The 20,820-nt window shown below is 41.1% G+C and overlaps 3 protein-coding genes across 4 annotated transcripts; 2 read left to right on the forward strand and 1 right to left on the reverse strand.

The window, feature by feature from the left end:
* On the reverse strand, positions 1 to 643 carry LOC147494520 (uncharacterized). Of its 2 annotated transcripts, none has more exons than XM_086568956.1 (3): positions 533 to 643; positions 289 to 437; positions 1 to 197 (listed from the first exon to the last, which is right to left on the reverse strand). In XM_086568956.1, the coding sequence occupies exons 1-3, from the start codon at positions 536 to 538 to the stop codon at positions 179 to 181; spliced, it is 174 nt and encodes a 57-aa protein (XP_086425082.1). In that variant the 5' UTR covers positions 539 to 643; the 3' UTR covers positions 1 to 178. The 2 variants fall into 2 exon arrangements, with proteins under 2 accessions (XP_086425082.1, XP_086425083.1); XM_086568957.1 differs by having other exon boundaries at positions 285 to 437.
* Positions 644 to 2,688: 2,045 nt separating this feature from the next.
* Positions 2,689 to 3,415, forward strand: LOC147494521 (uncharacterized). The gene has a single exon (XM_086568955.1). It carries the CDS (start codon positions 2,825 to 2,827, stop codon positions 3,155 to 3,157), a length of 333 nt encoding a protein of 110 aa, XP_086425081.1. The 5' UTR covers positions 2,689 to 2,824; the 3' UTR covers positions 3,158 to 3,415.
* Positions 3,416 to 9,204: 5,789 nt separating this feature from the next.
* On the forward strand, positions 9,205 to 9,810 carry LOC147494522 (uncharacterized). The gene has a single exon (XM_086568165.1). It carries the CDS (start codon positions 9,205 to 9,207, stop codon positions 9,808 to 9,810), a length of 606 nt encoding a protein of 201 aa, XP_086424291.1.
* The last annotated feature ends 11,010 nt before the right edge of the window (positions 9,811 to 20,820 follow it).

Consider the following 20,820-nt stretch of genomic DNA (forward strand, 5'->3'; position numbering starts at 1 on the left):
TTGAAAAATGAACCAAGGCCACATTTTATGAATTAATCCACATTTCAATTATACAATTCCAATAAAATTTTACAATTCCAAATTCCTCACAACTCAATTCTAAACACAATCTCAGCTACAACTTTTACAGAACTCATTAAGCTTCTTCTAGTCCCATCCAAATCTTTGGCAATTTCCTCTATATCAAACCTTTATTCCTGAAAAACAATTTAAAATTTCACATCAAATTATTTTTAAAAAAAAACAAACAAACTGAATTGAATTGCAAACATACAAGGGCACACCTACGTCTGTTTGGCATAAGAAGAAGAAGAAGGAACACGTTTATTTCTAAACATCATATACCCAACAGGCAAAACAACACCAATCATCATAATTGCCGCACCCATTAGGTACCTTATTGGACTTGGTGGTTCTATTTCTAATAACTTCCTGACCTGCAAAATTCATTAATAATTAATAATAATAAAACAAAACCCATTATCATAAAAACTGTTTAAAATAATAATTAGAGTTTGTAAGATTGAGTTACAGGCATTATTCTTGGTTTCTCTGTATGTGTGCAAAGTGAGAAAGAAGGATGGGTGTAGTAGTTTAACAAAAGAACCAGTGAGTCAACTCGTGATCCTAGTGGGCTGGGCTTTTATTACATTGGATATCCAAGATTGTGCTATGGGTCAAATGTTGTAACGATTTTATTTGTCCATCCCAAATCATTTAACAAAAAGATCGATCTGATTAGACATTACTTTCACTCACCTAATCACTTATTAGGAACTCCTCTAACGCAACTTGTAATCTCCATAGTTTGCTCAATTTGAAAACACCTCCTTCATAAGAATTAGAACAAACCCCCTATTTATTAATAATTTAGAAAAATCTCTCTAATATCACTTAAATTATATAATTATCTCCAATTTCTCTAGCTAATATTAGAACAAGTTCTCTTTTATTAATAATTTAGAAAAACCTTTCTAAAGTCACTTAAATAATATAATTATTCTATATTAAAAAAATAGACGAGCCTTTCCTATATAATTACAATTAGAATCCAAAAAATCATGTTATCTATTGAACTCGAGAGACGGGTTTCAAAACTTTAAGACTTTAGAAGAAAAAAAAAAACAATGTGTAGCATGGTTTGCATACTTGTTATTAAAACTAAGCCAAACATTGTATCTTCCATTTTGGATATAGAAAGATCAACACATTGAAATTTAAAACATACTCGGCAATTGGATACTTGGCAATATAGCCTGCGGGGTAGTTGAAATGGTAGGCAGAAGCATAGTGGGAAGGGGCATTGGTGCAGGGAGTGGCAAAGAACTTGGTGTCAATTAGTATGAGAAGATCAAAACGAATTGATGTGTTTAGAAACGGTCACATACTCACATGACGTGTAGTAGAGTCTCCAAGGATAGTTGAGTAATTTGAGTGAAATAAAACTAGGGTTTACAAGCACATCTCTCTATATAAATCTCACCTATCTGATATTGTGTATATCAACCCTAACTTATTGCAATTCAGGTTGTTCTCTTATCTCTGTCGTATAATTTAACGTTTCAGTTTAGTTTGGAAAACAAAGGCAACAAATTAGAGTCTCTGATGCGCTTCCTTCAATAGTGCTATCAGTGCTGTACGTTGCCGATAGAGATCGATTTGGGCTTTATGCATTCAGATGTCCGAACATCCTAGCTCCATTTATTATTCATTCTTATTGAAAACAACGTAAATTTATTCATTCTTATTGAAAATTGTACATAAGCTGAATTATGAAAAGCAGTCGTAATAGTAGAAAATAATACAAGCAAAATAGCCGAGTCTAAAGACAATTATTTTGAAGGAGGGGTGAGAGGGATTATGGGAATAGTGGGAATAGTCGGGACGGTGGGAATAGTCGGGACAGTGGGAATGGTTGGGAGGGTAGGAAGTGTAAGATCGGTTGGAAATATGGGCTTAGTTGGCAAGGACGACGAGTCTGAAGGATCAGGCATTTTGGTTCCTGCCAACGTAGGAAATCGAGATGAACCCCTGACATTGATGCTTGAACAGGACAAAGTAACTAGAAAAACTATGATGATCCAATTGCGAGGTGCCATGGCTTGATAGAATTCAATGCTGAGAAATATAAAATGAAATCTAAGGCAGAAATAGGATTATGTTTACTGAGGATGAATACATACTACTCTTCGATACTTATAGACCTATGATTGGAGACGTGCATGTGACTTTTTTTTGGCACAAAACTAGAAAGCATTGAATTTTCTCATGCATTGAATGGGCTTAGCTTGTGGTTAGTGTAGATATGACAGTTTATTCGTCTCCAGTGTGTTTTGTTTTCCCAATAATGTACTAGCGCCATGTGATTTTAGTTGGACTCTCAACTTTGTCCCTTGTAGTTTAGCTTTTTGTGGTAGACGGCCCTCCTTTCATTTGTCTGGACTCTGGAGCATGTTGCAGAACGGCCTTAATTGAGTTGTCGATGAGCCTGTATTAATCTTTGCAAGTGAATTTGAGAACACTACTGTAACCAATAGAAAACAACACTACAGTCTTGAAAAGCTGTACGTCGGTAATAAAGATAGGGAAGATATTACAAGCAAAATAGCGTCGGTCACACAAACACACGACTCTTCACTAAGTAGAAACAAAATTGAACACTGACCCTATACTCTTCCTCGCAGGGGGTGTGTGTGGGGCGCACCTCCTGAGATTAGAAAAGTTCTACCATGAATGGTTTGCTGCCTTTTAATATCAATATCAATAATACTTAGCTTTGCTGCATGCAGTTTCCACAAGTTTCAAAGAAGCATATATTGCTGCAATGGAGTTCTGCCCAACGTGTGGGAACATGTTGCAGTTCGATGCACAAAACCTAGGCCAGAAAACCAGGTTATTCTGCCCAACCTGTCCATACATTTGCGAGATAGAAAATAAAATAAAGCGTAGACAACCCCTTGTAAAGAAAACTATTGAGCCCATCTTCAATAGCAAAGACGAAATGAAGACCGCCAAAAAAACTTCAGTAAACTGCCCAGACTGCAACTCCATCGAAGCCTACTTTATTGAGTTTCAGACTCGGTCAGCAGATGAACCCATGTCACGCTTTTACAGGTGCTGCAATGACGAATGCAATCGCGAGTGGCGAGAAGAGTAGTTGTGACTCACAAGGAACCATATTTGTTCCTACCTTTATTGCTGTAATATTGTGCAATGAAGCATTTAGCATTTAGTAGATGGGAGCAGAATGCTTTATACATTTCGTGGGTGTAACAAAAAGATATTCATTGTCAAGTGTATGAAATTGTCTGCGTCGGATGGCCTGCTTTGAGTGATTTTTAGACGAGGTGATCTCTGTTGTTGTTATTAGACTTCATTGATTGCTAAATTTATTGTGTTGCTGTTATTCGTACTATACTTGATGCCTTGCTTCTTGAACATATTTAACTGAATAGTTCAAATATTTTTTCCCAGTGCTTGAAACAGAGATCAGAATGGAAAGTTTGAAAGCATTAAAACTTAAAAGGGCTAGTATCCCTTATTAGATGTTCCTACACAATTTTATAAGTGATGTTCGTGCGGATTTTGATTCTGGCATATTATCCGTAGTGTGCTCCGTAGGATCGTCGCATTGGTAACGTCCATGCCCCATTTGACCCGTTAGTCACAAAACTTTTGAAAATAGAGTCGTCACGAATAATTCATATTCAAAACCTCCTCCACTTTAGGCACTTACCAATTCAACTTACATCAATCCATTTAACGGTGACTTTGAGGACCCTAAGGAGTACCTTAGTGAAGAAGGACAATTTAATATAAAAGGGAGTTTGCAAATTTTATTTCTTGTGTTAGATATATATATATATATCAGTCACCTGAAGATGGATCAATTAGTTTGAAGGAATTAGTAGGTTGGAATGTACAACTAGCAACTGACCAGTTAATTTATAGGACTCAAAAGGAGTTGAATGAACAAGATAAGGATAACGATGGAGCCATTACTTTCGCTGAATATCTCCCACGATTTTCCGATGAAGATATAGTAGGTACTAGGTGCATTTGCGTGCTCCATTCTTTGTAAAATTTATCTTAGAATCCATGGTAAAAGGAAGCAGCATGACCCGCAAGGAAATCATTAACCATTAGATGGTAGAAGATAAACTGAAAAAAAAATTGTAATTAGTATATTTTTGCCTAATTCAATTTTTTTGGAACCAGCTAGTTAAAAAAATTGAGTTTTTTTTTTCTTTTTTTTTTTGGGTTTTTTAGACTTGCCCCCCATTTCAAAGATGAATAAGACTTGCCCCCCCAAACTCAGACTCTGTCTAAGTCAATGCAGTTTGACCATCATCTCCTTGTGAAATGTCCAAACTACCCTATCGCGAGTAAAATTACCTAAATAGCCCCTTGACTTCACAAGACCGAGTTTTATTTTGAAAATTAAAAAGACACGTGTAAACATCCTGTTCACTCCGATCAACAGTCCAGATTGCATCTAAATTCCAATCCCTAAAATTCACTTTTTTTTTTATAGGAGAACCATAAAATTCACGCTCTCTCATCTTCTCCTTCATCTTCAATTACTAACTTCTAAAATGTCTTCCGCTTCTTGTTCATCCCAAAGAACTTGTTATTATGGAGATCTAGTATCTGTTAAAAGGTCCAACAGACACAAATCTAGGTCGATTGTTCTATGGATGCAGACATTACAACAAGAACAACCTAGAATTGTCTTGCCACTTTTTCGACTGGGTTGATAAAAATCTAAATCGTCAACAGAACAAGGAAGAAGCATTAGAGGCAAGAGTTGAATCTTTAAACGCAAAAAATCGTAGACTGAAGATGGTGAATCGTCAATTGGAGTTGGAGGTGAAGAAGATCAATAAAGTAAAATGGTTGTTGGTTGTTTGCATTATGGTTATCTTAGGGTTATTCTACTTTTGAAATTAGGGTTTATGGTTATCTTAGAATGGGGGGTGTTTATCTAGTTATAGGTTTATATTGGGGAGGCAAGTCTAAATTAAAAATAGTATTGTTGGGGTTGTTTATCTAACTATATGTTTAGATTGGGAATGCATGTACTTCAACATATCAGTGATGTTAGTTGTTAGTGTATAGGACGTACACATGACCTAGGAGGTTAGTGGTGACAAAAGGGACGGATCTGCGGTATAGCGTGGGAAGACAGGTTGCCTGAGGGATCATATCTGCGGTATCCCAACCGCTCTGGAACTGCTGCGAAACGTGGAGAGAGGGAGAGCGGAACCAGAACCGCAGGATAACCGCTGCGGTACGTGGAAAGAGAAGAGGAGATATATAAGAGAGAGGAGAGAGAGAGAAAGAGAAGAGGAGGAGAGCAAGAACTTGAATCTAGTAATATTATAAGTTGTAATCACAGTTTATACATTTGGCGCCGTCTGTGGGGACCGTTTGAGATAAAATGGCCACCATAACAAAAAAGGGAGTAGGAAGACCTAGAAAAGAAGTTGTTCGAGAGGTAGTAGAGGAAGAAGTGAGTGAAGAAAGAGAGGTGGGTAGAGAGGAAGACATATCCGATGTGGCGGCAGGCATACCACCGACTTATGCAAGAAGAAATAGTCGGGTTAAGAAACGAAACGATGAGTTGAGAAAGGAAAGAGACACCGCGACAAGATGACATGGAACATGGGGATCGTCGGGGCGATGAGATGGAAGGGAGAATGAGGTATACCAGTCTCCGGGGAGTAGATACGGTAGAGGCATCATCACGCCGAAGAAGTGGTACAGGCCATGATCGAAAAAGATAGAGAAGCTAACCGTGCGGTAGAAAAAATGAACCAAAGTGCCGCTCAAAAGGAGGTTGCTAACCTCAACAAGAATCCACTGGCGGATTCGGTCTAGAATTCAGAGGTACCTAAGAGATTCAGTCAACCAAGATTCGAAAGGTATGATGGGAAAGGCGACCCAACTGATCATTTGCATCATTTTAGACAACAGATGCTATTGTGGCAGGAAAATAAGTATGACGGACTGCGCTGCATGATGTTCCCTGCAAGCCTTAAGGGGGGCGCCTCGGATTGGTATTACCGCCTATCTTCGTGGAGCATCAGTAGGTTTGAAGAACTAGAGCGAGCCTTTGTGGACCATTTCATCCACCAGAAACGAAGGGTAGTGGATATCGCGGCATTGTTTAACATCAAACAGAGGTCAGCGGAGTCGTTAAGGGAGTTTCTGTGCAGATTCAAAGAAGAGACCATGAGGGTGGAGAATCTGGAGGAGCATACCACGGTCATTGCATTTCAAAGACGGCTTGAAGCGGGGGACTAGGGTGCACGAATCGGTGTCAAAATCGAAATCACCACTCTGCGCGCTCGTACCCCAAGGTAGAAAAATATATTCGATGCGAAGATATAATGCAAAAGAAATGCGAGGGAACAAAAGAGATCGGGGAAGGCAAATCTGCGGTGGGATAAAGGCGATAGAAGGGATAGGGGTAAGAGAGAAGAGAGAAGGGGATCCAACAGGGAGGAAAAGACGTGGACCCGGCGGATCGGGAGATCGAACGGGGAGATATTCGTGAAAGAAAGCGTGCACTGAGATAGAAACAAACACCTCTTAATAGGCCATTAGAGGAAATCTTGCAACTTATCAAGGGGTTGCGGCATTATGAAGGACCACGGAATACACCGGGAGAGATTGAGGGAAACCTTTACGTACCTATCATCGATTAGAAACCACGCCACTAACGAATGTTATGCTTTGAAGTGGCTGGTGAAAAGAATGATTGAGAAGGGGATGCTTAGAGAGTATGTCGCGGAGGTTCGTCATGCGGAGAGAGGACAGGCTCCCGCTAGGATCTTGGGAACAATAAATGTCATTTACAGTGGAGAGACACTCGGAGGAATGCCCACCGTGACAAGATGAGAAGGACAACGAGCTTACAACAGGTTAATGAGGTGGCAAGCATGACGCGGTTAGTTTCAGGAACCGCGATTGCCGAAGGGAACATAACGTTCACTCCGAAAGACTTGGAATCAGTGATTTCGCCGCATGAAGATGCGTTGGTGATTACTATAGCAATGGGTAATTATCTAGTGAAGCGAGTGTTGATAGACTGCGGAAGTTCAGTAGACATGTTGTTTATAGGGGCCATGGAAGAGATGAATATAGATAGGGATCAGTTAAGGGTTTCTCAGACTAATTTGTATGGCTTCAATGGAAGCATGACAAAGCCTATGGGGGAAATAACGTTGCCAGTAACAGCAGGTCCGACAACGGTATTCACCAGATTTATGGTGGTAGATATGGGGTCCCAGTATAATGCCATTCTAGGGAGAAGATGGATTCATGAAATGAAGGCTATTCCGTCGACCTATTATCAGGTGATCCGCTTCCCGGGGGGGGGTGTACGAAATAAAGGGGGATCAGGTCGCGGCTCATAATATACACCAAGTGACGGTAAAAAGTATGGTCCGTGGAATAGGGGGTGAAAAGCCGACGAATGATAAGGGAGAAGCGTAGCGATTACATGAGGCAAAACTCACTGAAGGATGCGAGTCTCCTCAGAGGCCAAAAACACTGGATGAAATTGAGATCGTGAACCTGGGGGTGGGAGAGGAAGAAAAGTTTACTTCAGTTGGGTCGGACTTGCCAAAAGAGTGGAAATTCAAACTGACACAATTATTAGCAGAGAATGCTGACATATTTGCTTGGGCGATTGAAGATATCACAGGAATAGATCCGAGTTAAACGCCATCACTTACATATGAAGGAGGGTGCGAAGCCTATAAGGCAGAAGATGATGAAAGCGTAAGACCCAAATACGCGCGAAGGGATTCGCGAAGAAGTTATCTGGCTTAGGGATGCGGGTATAATCGAGGGGATGTAGGATGTACGGAGTGGTCATCCAACGTGGTCGCGGTTTCAAAAAAACGGCAAGGTTCGAATGTGTGTGGACTTCTGAGGCGTAAATAAAGAGTGCCCTAAAGATCATTTATCCTATGCAGCGGGTGGATGAGTTAGTAGATAGAACAATTTGGTTTCAAGGTATTCTCTTTCATGGATGCTTCCATGGGATATAACCAGTCGCGATGTTTGGCCCGGATCAAGAAAAGACTACATTCGTGGTGGAAGGAGGTACTTATTGTTATACAAGAATGCCTTTTGGTTTGAAGAATGCGGGGGCTACATTTCAGCGGTTGGGGGAAAAAATGTTCGAGGACAAGATTAGAAAGGGCATGGAAATATATATTGATGATATGGTGGAGAAAAGCATGTTGGAAGAGGAACATTTGAAGGGTCTCCAGGAAACCTTTCACATACTGCGGAAGCATAGTCTGAAGCTGAACCCAGAGAAATGCACATTCGGGGTATCTTCGGGGAAGTTCTTGGGTTATATAGTCACGTATCGTGGAATAGAGGCCAATCCCGAGCAGATCAGATCCCTAGTGGAGATGTCGTCCCCTCAGAATGTAAAAGAAGTGCAACGGTTGGCAAGAAGAGTCGCAGCATTGAACAGATTTATATCTAAATCATCGGACAAATGCAGACCGTTGTATCGCTTGCTGAGAAAAACGCCAGATTTTCGATGGACCACTGAGTGTGAGGAAGCCTTTCAGGAGTTGAAGGTTTATTTAGGGAAAGCCCCTTTGCTATCGCGGCCAGAGGAAGGAGAGATATTGTATCTCTATTTGGGGGTTTCAGAGTACGCGATAAGTTCAGTTCTTATGCGTATTGTAGAAAGATAGAGAAGCGGTTTATTTTGAGTAAAACCATGTTAGCGGCGAGACGCCGATCTGATGAGAATTGAGAAGCATGCTTTAAGCGTTGATGTTCTCTGCATTAAAGTTGAAACCCTATTTGATGCACACTTTCGATGGTAGTGATAACAAATCTGCCTCTCAAAAAGCGTTGAAGGCGCAGAAAAGTCGAGGAGAATGCTGAAATGGGCGGTGATGCTTAGTTGTTCTGAAATCAAATATCGAGGTTAGAAACAAATGGAAAAAGCACAAACCATGGTGGAGTTCCTAGCAGAATTTCCAGTAGAGGATCCCACTTGGGGAGAGGAAATGGTTATGGATCGGAGGAAGAATCTAGGCGTGATCCCTTGGACCTTGGGATACGCACAATGGTTGGAGAGTATTCGCGGACGGATCAGCTACAGACACCGGAAATGGGATTGGCGTGGTTTTGGTGACTCCTGACAACACAAGGCTGGAGTTATCAATGAAACTAGGATTTGTGGCTTCTAATAATGAGTCAGAATATGAAGCAGTGATAGCAGGTTTGAATTTGGCACAGGATCTGGGAGTAAGCGAGTTATCGGTGTTCTCGGACTCTAACTTGGTTATTTGTCAGATGAATGGGGGGTTTGTGGCGCGTTGTCCAAGGATGGCACGATATTTAGAGGTTCTACGACAAAAAGCCAGCAAGTTCAAAAGGATTCAATTTGCTCATTTGGGCCGCGGTGAGAACAGACATGCTGACGCGTTAGCATTTGTTGCCGCGGTGCTTCCAGGAACAGAGGGTCGTTCTATTGAAGTAAGAGTTTTGAGCAGGCCGAGTACATCAGAAACTGAGAGTGTGTGTCTCACCATTGAAAAGGAGATAGGATGGATGACGCCCATTAAAACTTTTCTTATGGGAGCAGAGATAGAAAATACCAAGGAGAGACGCAAGATGGAGCAGGTTAGCCAAAGATATGTTTTGTTAGATGGGGATTTATACAAAAAGAGTTTCAGCGGACCACTACTGAGATGCATAGGACCACAGCAGGTGCAAGAAGTGTTGGCCGAAGTACATGAAGGTGATTGTGGAAGTCACTTTCGGTGAATCGAACCACGACCCATAGATTGATATCGCAAGGATATTTTTGGCCTCATATGAAGAAGGATGCAACAAAGTATGCAACAACTTGTGAGAAATGCCAAAGGTTTGCACAACTAATCCATTCCCCTGCAGAGCCACTGCATAATGTGTTTAGTCCGTGGCCGTTTGCCATGTGGGCACTGGATATAGTGGGGCCTTTGCCCACGGCCAGCGGCAAAAGAAGATTTATATTGGCCGCCACTGATTATTTCACCAAGTGGGTGGAGGGAGTGGCACTATAGCAAGTCAAAGAAGAGAATGTGAAGAAGTTCCTCTGGGAGAACATAATATGTAGATTCGGTTTACCCCATACAATCATTGCAGATAATGGAACACAATTTACTGGGGGAAAGGTACGTCAATTTCTTCAAGCCTACAAAGTGAAACAGGGGTTCTCGGCGCCATATAATCCGGAGGGGAATGGCCAAGCCGAGGCATCAAACAAAATCATCATGGATAATTTAAAGAGAAAAATTGGAAGACCGAAAAGGGCGTGGGCTGATGAATTGAATCATGTTTTATGGGCTTATCGTTACTACACGCGGACTTCGACGAATGAATCACCATTCGCGAATGGCATATGGAGTAGAGGTTGTCATACCGGTGGAAATGATAGAGAAAACGACAAAACCAGGGCCGTGGAAATGGGTCTTAATGAAAATATATTAGCCACTGAGTTGGATATAATTGAGGAAAAAAGAGATATGGCTCGCGATATTTGGAGGAGTATCATAGAAGGCTCTGAGAGGCGATTATGATAAACGAGTAAAGCCGCAGCGAGGGATTCATGGTTGGGGACTTGGTGCTGCGAAGGGTTACTCCGGCCACTAAAAAGGAGAATGACGGCAAACTAGGACCCAACTGGGAAGGACCGTATGTCGTGACAGCAAAGGGAAATTCGGGTACTTACAAAATAGAGACCCCGGGAGGAATAACGGTTGAGAAACAATGGAATATAAGAATACTGAAAAAATTCCATGAGAGGAGCAGTGTGTAGCTTTCAATGAAACAAGCATATTTTGTGTAATGTATATATGTTATGTGCGGAATTCTAAGTCAATGAAACAAAGATTGCATTCCTGGCTCAATAGCATGCATAGTGATTAATCAGAGACAACGTAGGGGATGAGTCCTTCGCGGACAACATGTCCGAATCAAACTAGGGGCAAAATGAGTCTGCCCTATCGAGGCTTCCTGGCCGTTCAAAGACAGCCGGGGATGGGCCCTTCCGCGGACTACATGTCGAATCAAAATAGGGGCAAAATGAGCTGCCCCTATCAGGCTTCACAGCCGTTCAAAGACAGCGGGGACGAGCCCTTCGCGGACTACACGTCCAAATCAAAATAGGGGCAAAATGAGCTGCCCTTATCGAGCTTCACAGCGCTCAAAGACAGCCGGGGGCGAGCCCCCATCGGACTACACGTCCGAATCAAAATAGGGGCAAAATGAGCTGCCCCTATCAGGCTTCACAGCCGTTCAAAGACAGCGGGGGGGACGAGCCCTTCGCGGACTACACGTCCGAATCCAACTGGGGGCAAAATGAGCTGCCCCTATAAAAACTTCACAGCCGTTGAAAGAGGCGGGGGGACGAGCCTTCGCGGACTACACGTCAAATCAAATCTGGGGGGCAAGATGAGTTGCCCATATCGGCTTCACAAACCGTTCGAAAACAGCGGGGGGGGAGCCCTTCCGCGACTTGTAAGTCTAATCAAATCTGGGGCAACCCCGATTAGCTTCACAGCTATCTGAGCGAGCGGGGACGAGCCGCTTCAGCGGACTGTTGTCCGAATCAAACTGGGGGCAACCCTAACTTGCTTCACAGCTACCAAAGTGAGGGCGGGGGGGAAAGAGCCCTTCGTGGACTGTTTGTCCGAATCGAATTGGGGGCAACCCTAACTTGTTTAAAAACTATACAAATAGTAAATGCAGGAGGAATGGAGCCCTTCGCCAACAGTGCGTCCAAATAACAAGGGACAATCATAGCTAATGTCTAGCTAACAGAGTTTGGAGATGCAAATGGAAAGGGATTAAGTCAAAGTAACATATTGATCAATGGCTCCATGCATAACGAAGTTAAAATACGTTGTAATCGAAACACGACGGATAGTGAATTACAATGCAAAAGGAGCACAAAAGTACTAGCTACAAAAGCCATTGTTCCTCACAAACACAAAGATAATTGTTTAATTATTACAAAACCAAGGCCATCTGCAAAGAAAGTAAGCCGACATGTGTTACTACTGAGGATGAGTAGTCGGCTCTTCAGGAGAAGTATTTTCATCTTCATCGGCGGGATCTTTGGCATCTTCATTCACCTATCTTGGAGAAGGGGACGCTACTGGTGATGGGAGTCGTAACACCGGTGGTAAAGCGTCTCAACCGGCTTCAGTACCGCAGTTGGTTCTACAAGGGGCGATGTCTCTACAACAAGAGAGGCGGTGGAAGCGGTCGGCCCGGCAGCTAAAGGCGATCAAGTTGTTGTTGCAGTTCGCGTGCAATCTTTTTCATAGCAAGCCCTCGGAATCGATCCGCGGCCTCTTGGACAGCCTTATCCACAGCAGCTTGGGTGGCAAGCCTCTCCGTCTCTCGAGGCTTTCCATTTTTGAATTGACACCCACTACGTAATCGCGGTGTCTCTCCTCAGCTACCTGGAGCTCCTTATGAAGCTTGACTGCCTTGATCCGCAACTTCGTCCCTCTCCTTCTCCAGCTTGGCGTACCTTGATTTCCAGCCATCAGGGCCGTGTATCTCCTGCTTCACCGCGTCCAAGTTCTCCACGGTGCTAGTCGTCGAATACCACGCGCCACATAGCCGATGTCTGACTTCACCGCGAGGCGTAGGGGTATAAGAGTAGCACAAAGAATGGAGAGATATTATAGACAATAAATCATACCTTTTCCCATCCAGTGTAAATGGAGGCCCGTGAGAAGCAACGGTACCAGCATCTCCATAAGCTTGATCCCGAGGCAGGTGAGAGCTGAAAAATAAGGAGGCGGCAATGGCTGGATTTTCCAAAGCCGAGTCTCGGGTAGTCACATCAGCGTCCCCTAGCCTTGAACTTGGGATGCCACACCTCGACAAGCCCGAGGAGGTTAAAGGACCAGCCGAAGAAGAATCCCGCTCTAGGGCGGAGTGAAGATATCCGCACGCCTGGAGGTTCATTGCGGCCCGATGGTTGGGGAGGAACAAATGGCGAAGTTTTAGCCCTTTTGGTGGGAGGGCTTTTGTTTGACACGTCAACAGGAGCATCCCCATCAGAGTCGCTGTCCCAAAGCTTGTACTTGTTCACATCCATGGCGGTGGCAGAAGGGGAGCGGTAGTAGGAGCAAAATCGTCCTCCCACTCAGCCACACGAGAGTAGGAAGAGGGAAGGGTGTCCGCGGTAGTAGTCTTGTTTTTAGTAGCAGCGGCACGTTGAGCAACAACTCGTAAATGGGAGATTTTTTTGGTATAGTTGAAAGACTTGTAAGACGGGCGTTTTCCTTTTTGAGGTGGGGATGGTTTGGGCTTTCTTTCTTTGGGGGGCGGCAGACGATAGAGGGGGCCTTGGTATTTGCCAATGTCTTTTAGAGAAGGGTCAAGTAACAGAGGAGTGGCTTTTTCCGGATCAATGCCAAGGACTTCACACTGTGAACTCCCGAGTTCGCGGAGGGATTGGAAAATTTTTTAGTAAACACCGTTGTATATCTGGGATCGCAAATCGGGTCTCCAACCTACATCACAGACAAATTAAAGACAGGTGAGAGATAAATACCGCGACTCAAAACGGCTTACTTACCACTTGTTAGGAAATGGAGATGCCTCAGAGAAACTTTCGGAGGGAGGTCCGCGGATAAAAAATTATCGGACACATACAACGGGTACTGATGCCACACCTTGTCAGAAGTGGTAATGTGAAGAAGGAAAGATTTCTTTTGAGGACGAGTGTAGAAAGATTGATATCCCACACTCCCCAGTTTAGTGCTTTTCTTTATATAGAAGTGGGCAAGGTCATCTGTATAGGACGTACATATGACCTAGGAGGTTAGTGGTGACAAAGGGACCGGATGCGGTATAGCGTGGGAAGACAGGTTGCACAGGATCATATCCGCGGTATCCCAACCGCTCTGAACTAACTGCTAAACGGAGAGAGGGAGAGCGGAACGAGAACCCTTGAGGATAACCGCTTGCGGTACGTGGAAAGAGAAGAGGAGATATATAAGAGAGAGGGAGAGAGAGAAAGAGAAGAGGAGGAGAGCAAGAACTTGAGTCTAGTAATATTATAAGTTGTAATCACAGTTTATACAGTTAGTCTAAATAAATATCAGTGATGTCATAGTTGTACTTCAACATACTTGTTAGTTATTATAGCTGTGATGTTAGTTGTACTTCAGAGTGTAATTCCTCTAGTTGTAGTTAGTCTTTACTAAAAAAGCAATTAGAACTTTGAGTTAGAACTAATTTTTAGACTTTCATTGACTTTTGACTTGGGAATTAATATGGTAAGATACTTTTTCATTAATGGGATAGAGTTATGAAGTTACTTTTAGGTAAGAATGAATGTTGTTAGTAGATTGAGGTAAAGATTGGAGACTGTGTTGTATTGTTTTCTATTCTTGTAAAAATCTTTCTAACAGGTTCCAAGAAGAGTAAAGACCTCTATAAAAGCTGCTCGTGGTGGTTTGCAATCTTATGCTAAGTGGTCTGACATTTTCTAACAGTTGATTTTCAGTTGAGTGGTCTGACATAAAGTGTAGAAATGGTGATGGCCAAGTTTTGCTCGATAGAGGTGGATCATGACAATATAGAGGAATCTTGTGCTGCTGTCATAACTATGTTGAAAGCAAGGGTGAATAGTAGGGTTTTCATGGAGGTTGTGTTGAAAAATGATAAGTTGATGATGATTTAATGCTGTAAGTGTAGAGAACTTTGTTTCATAGAGATGGAACGTGGCCGGAGATGGAAGTGGAAATCATGAGCATCTAGAAACAAATTGGCCACCACCAGGTTATGAGCATGTGGAGAGAACAACTCGAGGGAAAAATGTACTTGTAGCTCCAGCTCGAGGTCCAGCTCTAGAGGCAGATGCTCCACCACCAGGTTTTGAACATTTGATCAGATCAGCTCGAAGGAGAAATGTATCTGCAGTTCCAGCTCCAGCTCCAGTTCCAGCTCCAGCTCGTGGATTTGGTAGGAGATCTACAAGGGTCTTGCCACTTACAGCTCAACCACCACAAGCAGCACCTCAACAAAGGCAACAACTTAAGGAAGTGGTTCAAGCACTTCCTGCTGATGGTGTGCCCTTGCTAAAGCTTAAGAAGTGATGAAGTGATGTCGTAATGTTGTTAAGAAGTTAAGGAGTAATGTTTTGTTTTGATGTTGTTAAGAACAGATGAAGTGATGTTGTAATGTTTTGTTTTGATGTTATAATGCTGTGTTTTGTGTTTTGAGCACTCTGTAAAATGGAAATGGAAATGGAAATGTTGTTAAAGTTATGTGTTTTTTGAAATAGCTTGAAATAGATATGGTCTTTACCCTTGATTTTTTGATAGCTTGTTCGAACTTGATTTTTTGATTTTCCTGATGGTGAATGAATGTGAAAACCCCTTTTGAGATTGGTGTTAGCCTGGTTATCAAGATATGGTCTTTTGAAGAATGGTTTCATGAAGTCGGATTGAGTACCTTGAGTTGTTTGTTTTACTTTCTTATAACACATTTTTATTTGAATGTTAGGTTTCTTCTTTGCCATTTTCCATAGAGTGGTATGTCTGGTTTTCTGTTGTGGTCTTTGTACATTGTATGCTAATGAGTTTTTCTGTTCAGGTCATGCACATTGCTACAGCTGTTGAGATTAACTCTACATTTACACCAATATTGAAGCAGTTGTAAAATATGGTATGACATGGCCAAATGGAACCAAATGGAAACAACATAACCAAATATTGTTAAAGTTCTTTGACTGCTTAATATGGTCTGACATGGTAAAAACCTTCAATTGAATAAGAAGGCAAAATATGGTCTGACATGAGTGCTTACATGAGGCCAAATAGGGTCTGACATGTTTCTTCTATCCAAAGCATTACACAGAAGCTTCAAACTCATAAAGTGACCAAAACAAAACAACATAAACAACCAAATAACAAGGGTACCAAAACAAAACAACCAAATATCATGAGTAAAAACCTTTAGCATAACCTTGAGTAAATTTACTTCAAATGTCTGACATGAGTTACTAACAAAAAAAAACCTTTAGCATAACCTTAACCAAATTTCTGACATGAGTTACTAACAAAAAAATTCACTCCACTCTTATATATACCCACATCACTTGGGTCTGACAACTTGAAACTTCTTCCTTGATGTTGGCAAGGGGCTGGGAGCAAGAGGAGGCAGTATTTTCTTAGTTGCTTTGAATGCTGCATCCCCCACTTGTCCTGGTGGCACCCAAGGCTGAGATGCTGGTCCTGTTGGCATAAATGGAGTTGATCCTGGTCCATGTGGCCTTGGCCTTTTGGTTGCTATTGGTGCCCTGACAGTTCCCCCAGCTGTAAATGTCAGCTCAGCTGCTTCAAGCACACTAGTGGACGACTTGCCTGATTGCTTAGACAAGAAATCACCAAATGTGTGCCTTTGTTCTGGTGCCTGATAACAAAACAGAACATAATTTTAAGTTAATCAACTAGGGTCTGACATAGGGAGCATATTGTAAGCATATTGTAACTTAAAACAATTACAAAATATACCTTAAAAACTTGAGCAATTTTTTATCTTCTTACTCTTGGTGGTCCAAAAGTCAGAGTTGCAGGCTGAGCTATTGATTGAGGAGTTGATGATAAAGCCTAAGATGCTTGCAAACTTGATTTTGGAGCTGCTTCAGTAGTTGACTTTGTTGCAGACATTTTGGATTTTGTTAAGGACTTTGCTTTGGATGTTTCAGTAGGAGTTGGTCCTTCAGAAGTTGATTCTACATATTTCTTCTTACATACTCTCTGTGCTGCTTTTGATGATGTTGATTAAGTGAATTCTAGAGCTTTCTCAGGAACAGGAGCTGATACTTGTGATGCTTGAGTGGATTTTTTAGCTTCATCTGGAACAGGAGCTGAAGCTTGTGATGTTTGAGTTTCCTCTTGAGATTTTTTGCCATGCTTATGCTTATCTTTTTTTGCAGTAGGAAGACCTTTACAAGTCTTGGCATTGTGTCCTGGGTGATTGCACTTAAAACAAACTCTCTTTGCTGCTTTTGATGATAATGCTTGAGTAAGAGATGATGTTTGTGATGCTTCAGTGGATTCTAGAGCTTCCTATGGAACAGGAGCTGAAGCTTGTGATGCTTGAGTTTCCTCTTGAGATTTTTTGTCATGCTTATCTTTCTTTGCAGCAGGTAGACCTTTACAAGTCTTGGCATTGTGTCCTGGTTGTTTGCATTTAGAACAAAGTCTGATTTGCTTGTTGGGATTAACTTCTTCATCTGCTCCTCTAGTCCTTGCCTTTTTGGGCCTCCCAATGCCTCTGACATATGAAGGTGGCATGATTTGTCTTTCAAGATCCTACATACAAGATATATGTTAGTCCTTTTGAGATTAGGAAACTGCATAATCATTAATTACAGATAGACTACAACTTACACAATTCATAGGCCACTCAGACATATCAGGCATTGGCATGATGTGTCCCATATAAGCAAGCTTGTAGGTTGACACCTAATAATACCTACTACAATATTTTTTTCAATACACTCTCCTTGGATACAACACTCCACTGCATGTACACAAACTATACCAGATAATTGCCACCTCATACAGCTACACTCATGGTCAACTAAGTTCACACAAAATCTAGTTCCATTTTCAGTTTTAACACTTATCACCACCTCATTGCTTGACTCCACATGATACCAATGGACTTTTTTTATTAGTTCTTTGATTCTCTTTTCCACTTGTGGAACTATACCATCCTCATTCCATTCCTTGGCCTTTTCTCTCCTCTTGTACAGAAAAGACATTAACAATGTATGATACTTATCAACAAAAAGGAACTATTGGCCTATCCCTCAATTCTAATATCCAATTGTTAAAAGACTCAGAGAAGTTGTTGCTAATATGATCACACTTTGTAGTAAGATCAAAGTGTGACCTATCCCAACATTCCACATCTTCTTGTAGCAACCATGCCTTGGCTTCCTTACATTCTCTTCCTAGCTTCTCCATTAACTTTTCAAACTCTATCTTCTTATAACACTTAGCTGCACCCCAAACTATAGTCTCTAAGTATTTGGCTTTAAAGTACTTTTTGAAATTCTTGAACATATGCCTAAAGGAAAACCTATGGGGATTCCTAGGAAATTCATGTGCCAGAGCCTAAACCAATCCTTTCTGTCTATCTGAAATGAATGTCATAGGTTCCATATGTTCATCTATTCCATACTTCTTCATTATATTCAAAAACCTAATCCTACTATCTTTATTCTCAGACCTAGTTATATAAATGGACACAGGAAACAAGTCATTGTTTCCATCCAAGACCATCATGCTTAAGCATTGCCCTCCATACTTCCGCCTTCATAAAACATCTATCTAGTCATATGATAGGTCTACAACCATTCAAGAAACCATGCAAAGAAGTAGGAAAACAAACACATATATCCTCAAATTTCAAAGTACCATCAGTTCTAGAATAACATGCTTTGGATCCTGGGTTACTTTTCAAAATCTGTATCAAGTAAACATTTGAAATAGTTCAAACACCATTATGATAAACAACCAAATTATTTATAAATATAAATAAGGGTATAAATAACATACCTGATCACATAGCACATGTAACATGTTATAACTTGCTCCATAGTCACCATGGATATCTTGCAAACATTTCAACCTTGCATGCCAAGCAGTCCAATAGTTAATACTAACATGGAAATCTCCTCTCATGACTTCAGCCCTGATAAATCTTGGAGACATGGTCTTGTAATGTACCTTCATCTGTGGTGCAATCTTTCTTGCAACCCAATTTGCATCAGCCATCCCATTCTTGATTGGATCAGTGAGAACATATATGTTCATTTACAAATGTATTTAATCTCATTGTGAAGGCATCAGGCCTCAGTCTCCAATAAGCAACCCAAGGGCAGTCTTTACCCTTGTAGCTACCCTTACATTTAGCTCTAATCTTGTACCTTTCATTGACAGTCCTCATATCAACTTCAAATCTATTCTTTATGCAATAATCTGAAATTTCATGCCTTAGAGTTTCAATGTCAGGCCACTCCATACCAACTTTCCATTCATCAGAACATGTTGGCATAATCATCTCTCCTTCATCCACATACACATTGGAGGTTTCATATACAAAATTATAAAACTCATCACTCCTTGGTTGCTGCCACTCTATTTCTTCATCTGATGAATTTGTACTGTGGTATCCCTCATCAGGATCAAGCTGATCAATCTGAGGCTCCCTAGGTGGGTTTCTAAACCCAACCTCAACATCAATCTCTACTGGATCATCTGTTGCAAGTCCTGGCACATCCACATACTCTGGAAGCTCAGTATCTATTTCTTCATCAGAAAACTTATTAAAAGAACTAATTTCAGCCCAGAAGCTATCTTCCTCATCAACTAGTACGCCTTTACCATTCATATGTGTTGTACTTATCTTCTTTCCCTTTGCTTCTCCCTTGTCCTTACCACTATTCTTATTTTGCTTACTACCAAATCCCTTGTCATTAAAACTCTTCTTCTTCCTTTGCATGGAATCTCCCTTGTCATTTGCATTCAAAGCCCTCTTCTTAATCAATTTTTTAAAATCCATTAGCGTACACATTGTTTCATCATATTCTTTGAGATGGTGGAACATCACTTTCACCCATATCATTCTCCACAAATACATGACAATATCCTTCATCATCAACAACTAACAAATCAAACATTCCTAAAAGACCACTATCACTGTTTACATACATTTGCTTACCACTAACAAGATAAAACAACTTCATGTTCATATAATCCAACTTTGATATGTGACTAGGTAGACTAACATCTGTAGAAAAGTTCTATCATATTCAACTCATCACTATCAACATCAAGCATTTCCTTAACTGGATATTTTGATATGTAATGCAAATGTGACAATTCCTCTCCATTTCTTCTTTTTGAAAACGACCCAGCATAATGTATCTTCAAATTTTTCCTATCACCCATTTCTGTAATACAAACATAAATTTAGAAATGTGCTCTCTCTCTCTGCCCCCCTTAACCTCTCCAACTTTAAAACCCTACAACTTTAAAAAACTTTAAACTTTAACAAACTTTAAACATACAAACCCCACTTCCATTCATAAAAAAACCAAAATTATATCTTTGAATTGAAATTGTCAAAATTATATACAAATTTAAACTGCATGCATAAAATTGTTATCTTTCTCGATTTCCCAGGTACCAAATCAACATATTCCACCAAAAATGTTTAAAACAATTTTTAAAAGTAATATAATTACCTACAAATTGCAGTAAAAATTCGTCCTTACTTCTCCTCTTCAAGTCGCAACAGATTGACAGTTGAAAATGACAACAAACAACACTTGCTATGAAGACTAACACTAAAACAACATGAATCCACACTCTAACACCATGACTCAACACAAACAATGAAAGCAAGAGTCACGTCACCTTTTCCTACCTTAAAAATGAGAGAGAGGAATTTTAGGGATCGTAATTTAGATGTAATCTGGACTGTTGATCGAAGTGAACAGGATGTTTACATGTGTCCTTTTAATTTTCAAAATAAACTTCGGTCTTGTGAAGTCAAGGAGCTATTTAGGTAATTTTACTAGCGAAAGGGTAGTTTGGACGTTTCACAAAGAGATGACGGAGTCTGAGTTTGGGGGCAAGTCTTATTCATCTTTGAAAGTGGGGGGCAAGTCTAAAAACCCTCCCTTTATTTTTTATATGCTTGGTTGTGGGGGTTGGCTCACCCTCACTCAATTTCCTAGCTCCGCCA

The sequence above is a fragment of the Coptis chinensis genome, chromosome 6 (genome assembly GCF_015680905.1).
Source record: "Coptis chinensis isolate HL-2020 chromosome 6, ASM1568090v1, whole genome shotgun sequence".
Lineage (NCBI taxonomy): Eukaryota > Viridiplantae > Streptophyta > Magnoliopsida > Ranunculales > Ranunculaceae > Coptis > Coptis chinensis.

Bases quoted from the DNA above. Each gene is read 5' to 3' on its own strand.
- LOC147494521 (XM_086568955.1), top strand. From the start codon at position 2,825: ATGGAGTTCTGCCCAACGTGTGGGAACATGTTGCAGTTCGATGCACAA.
- LOC147494522 (XM_086568165.1), top strand. From the start codon at position 9,205: ATGAAACTAGGATTTGTGGCTTCTAATAATGAGTCAGAATATGAAGCA.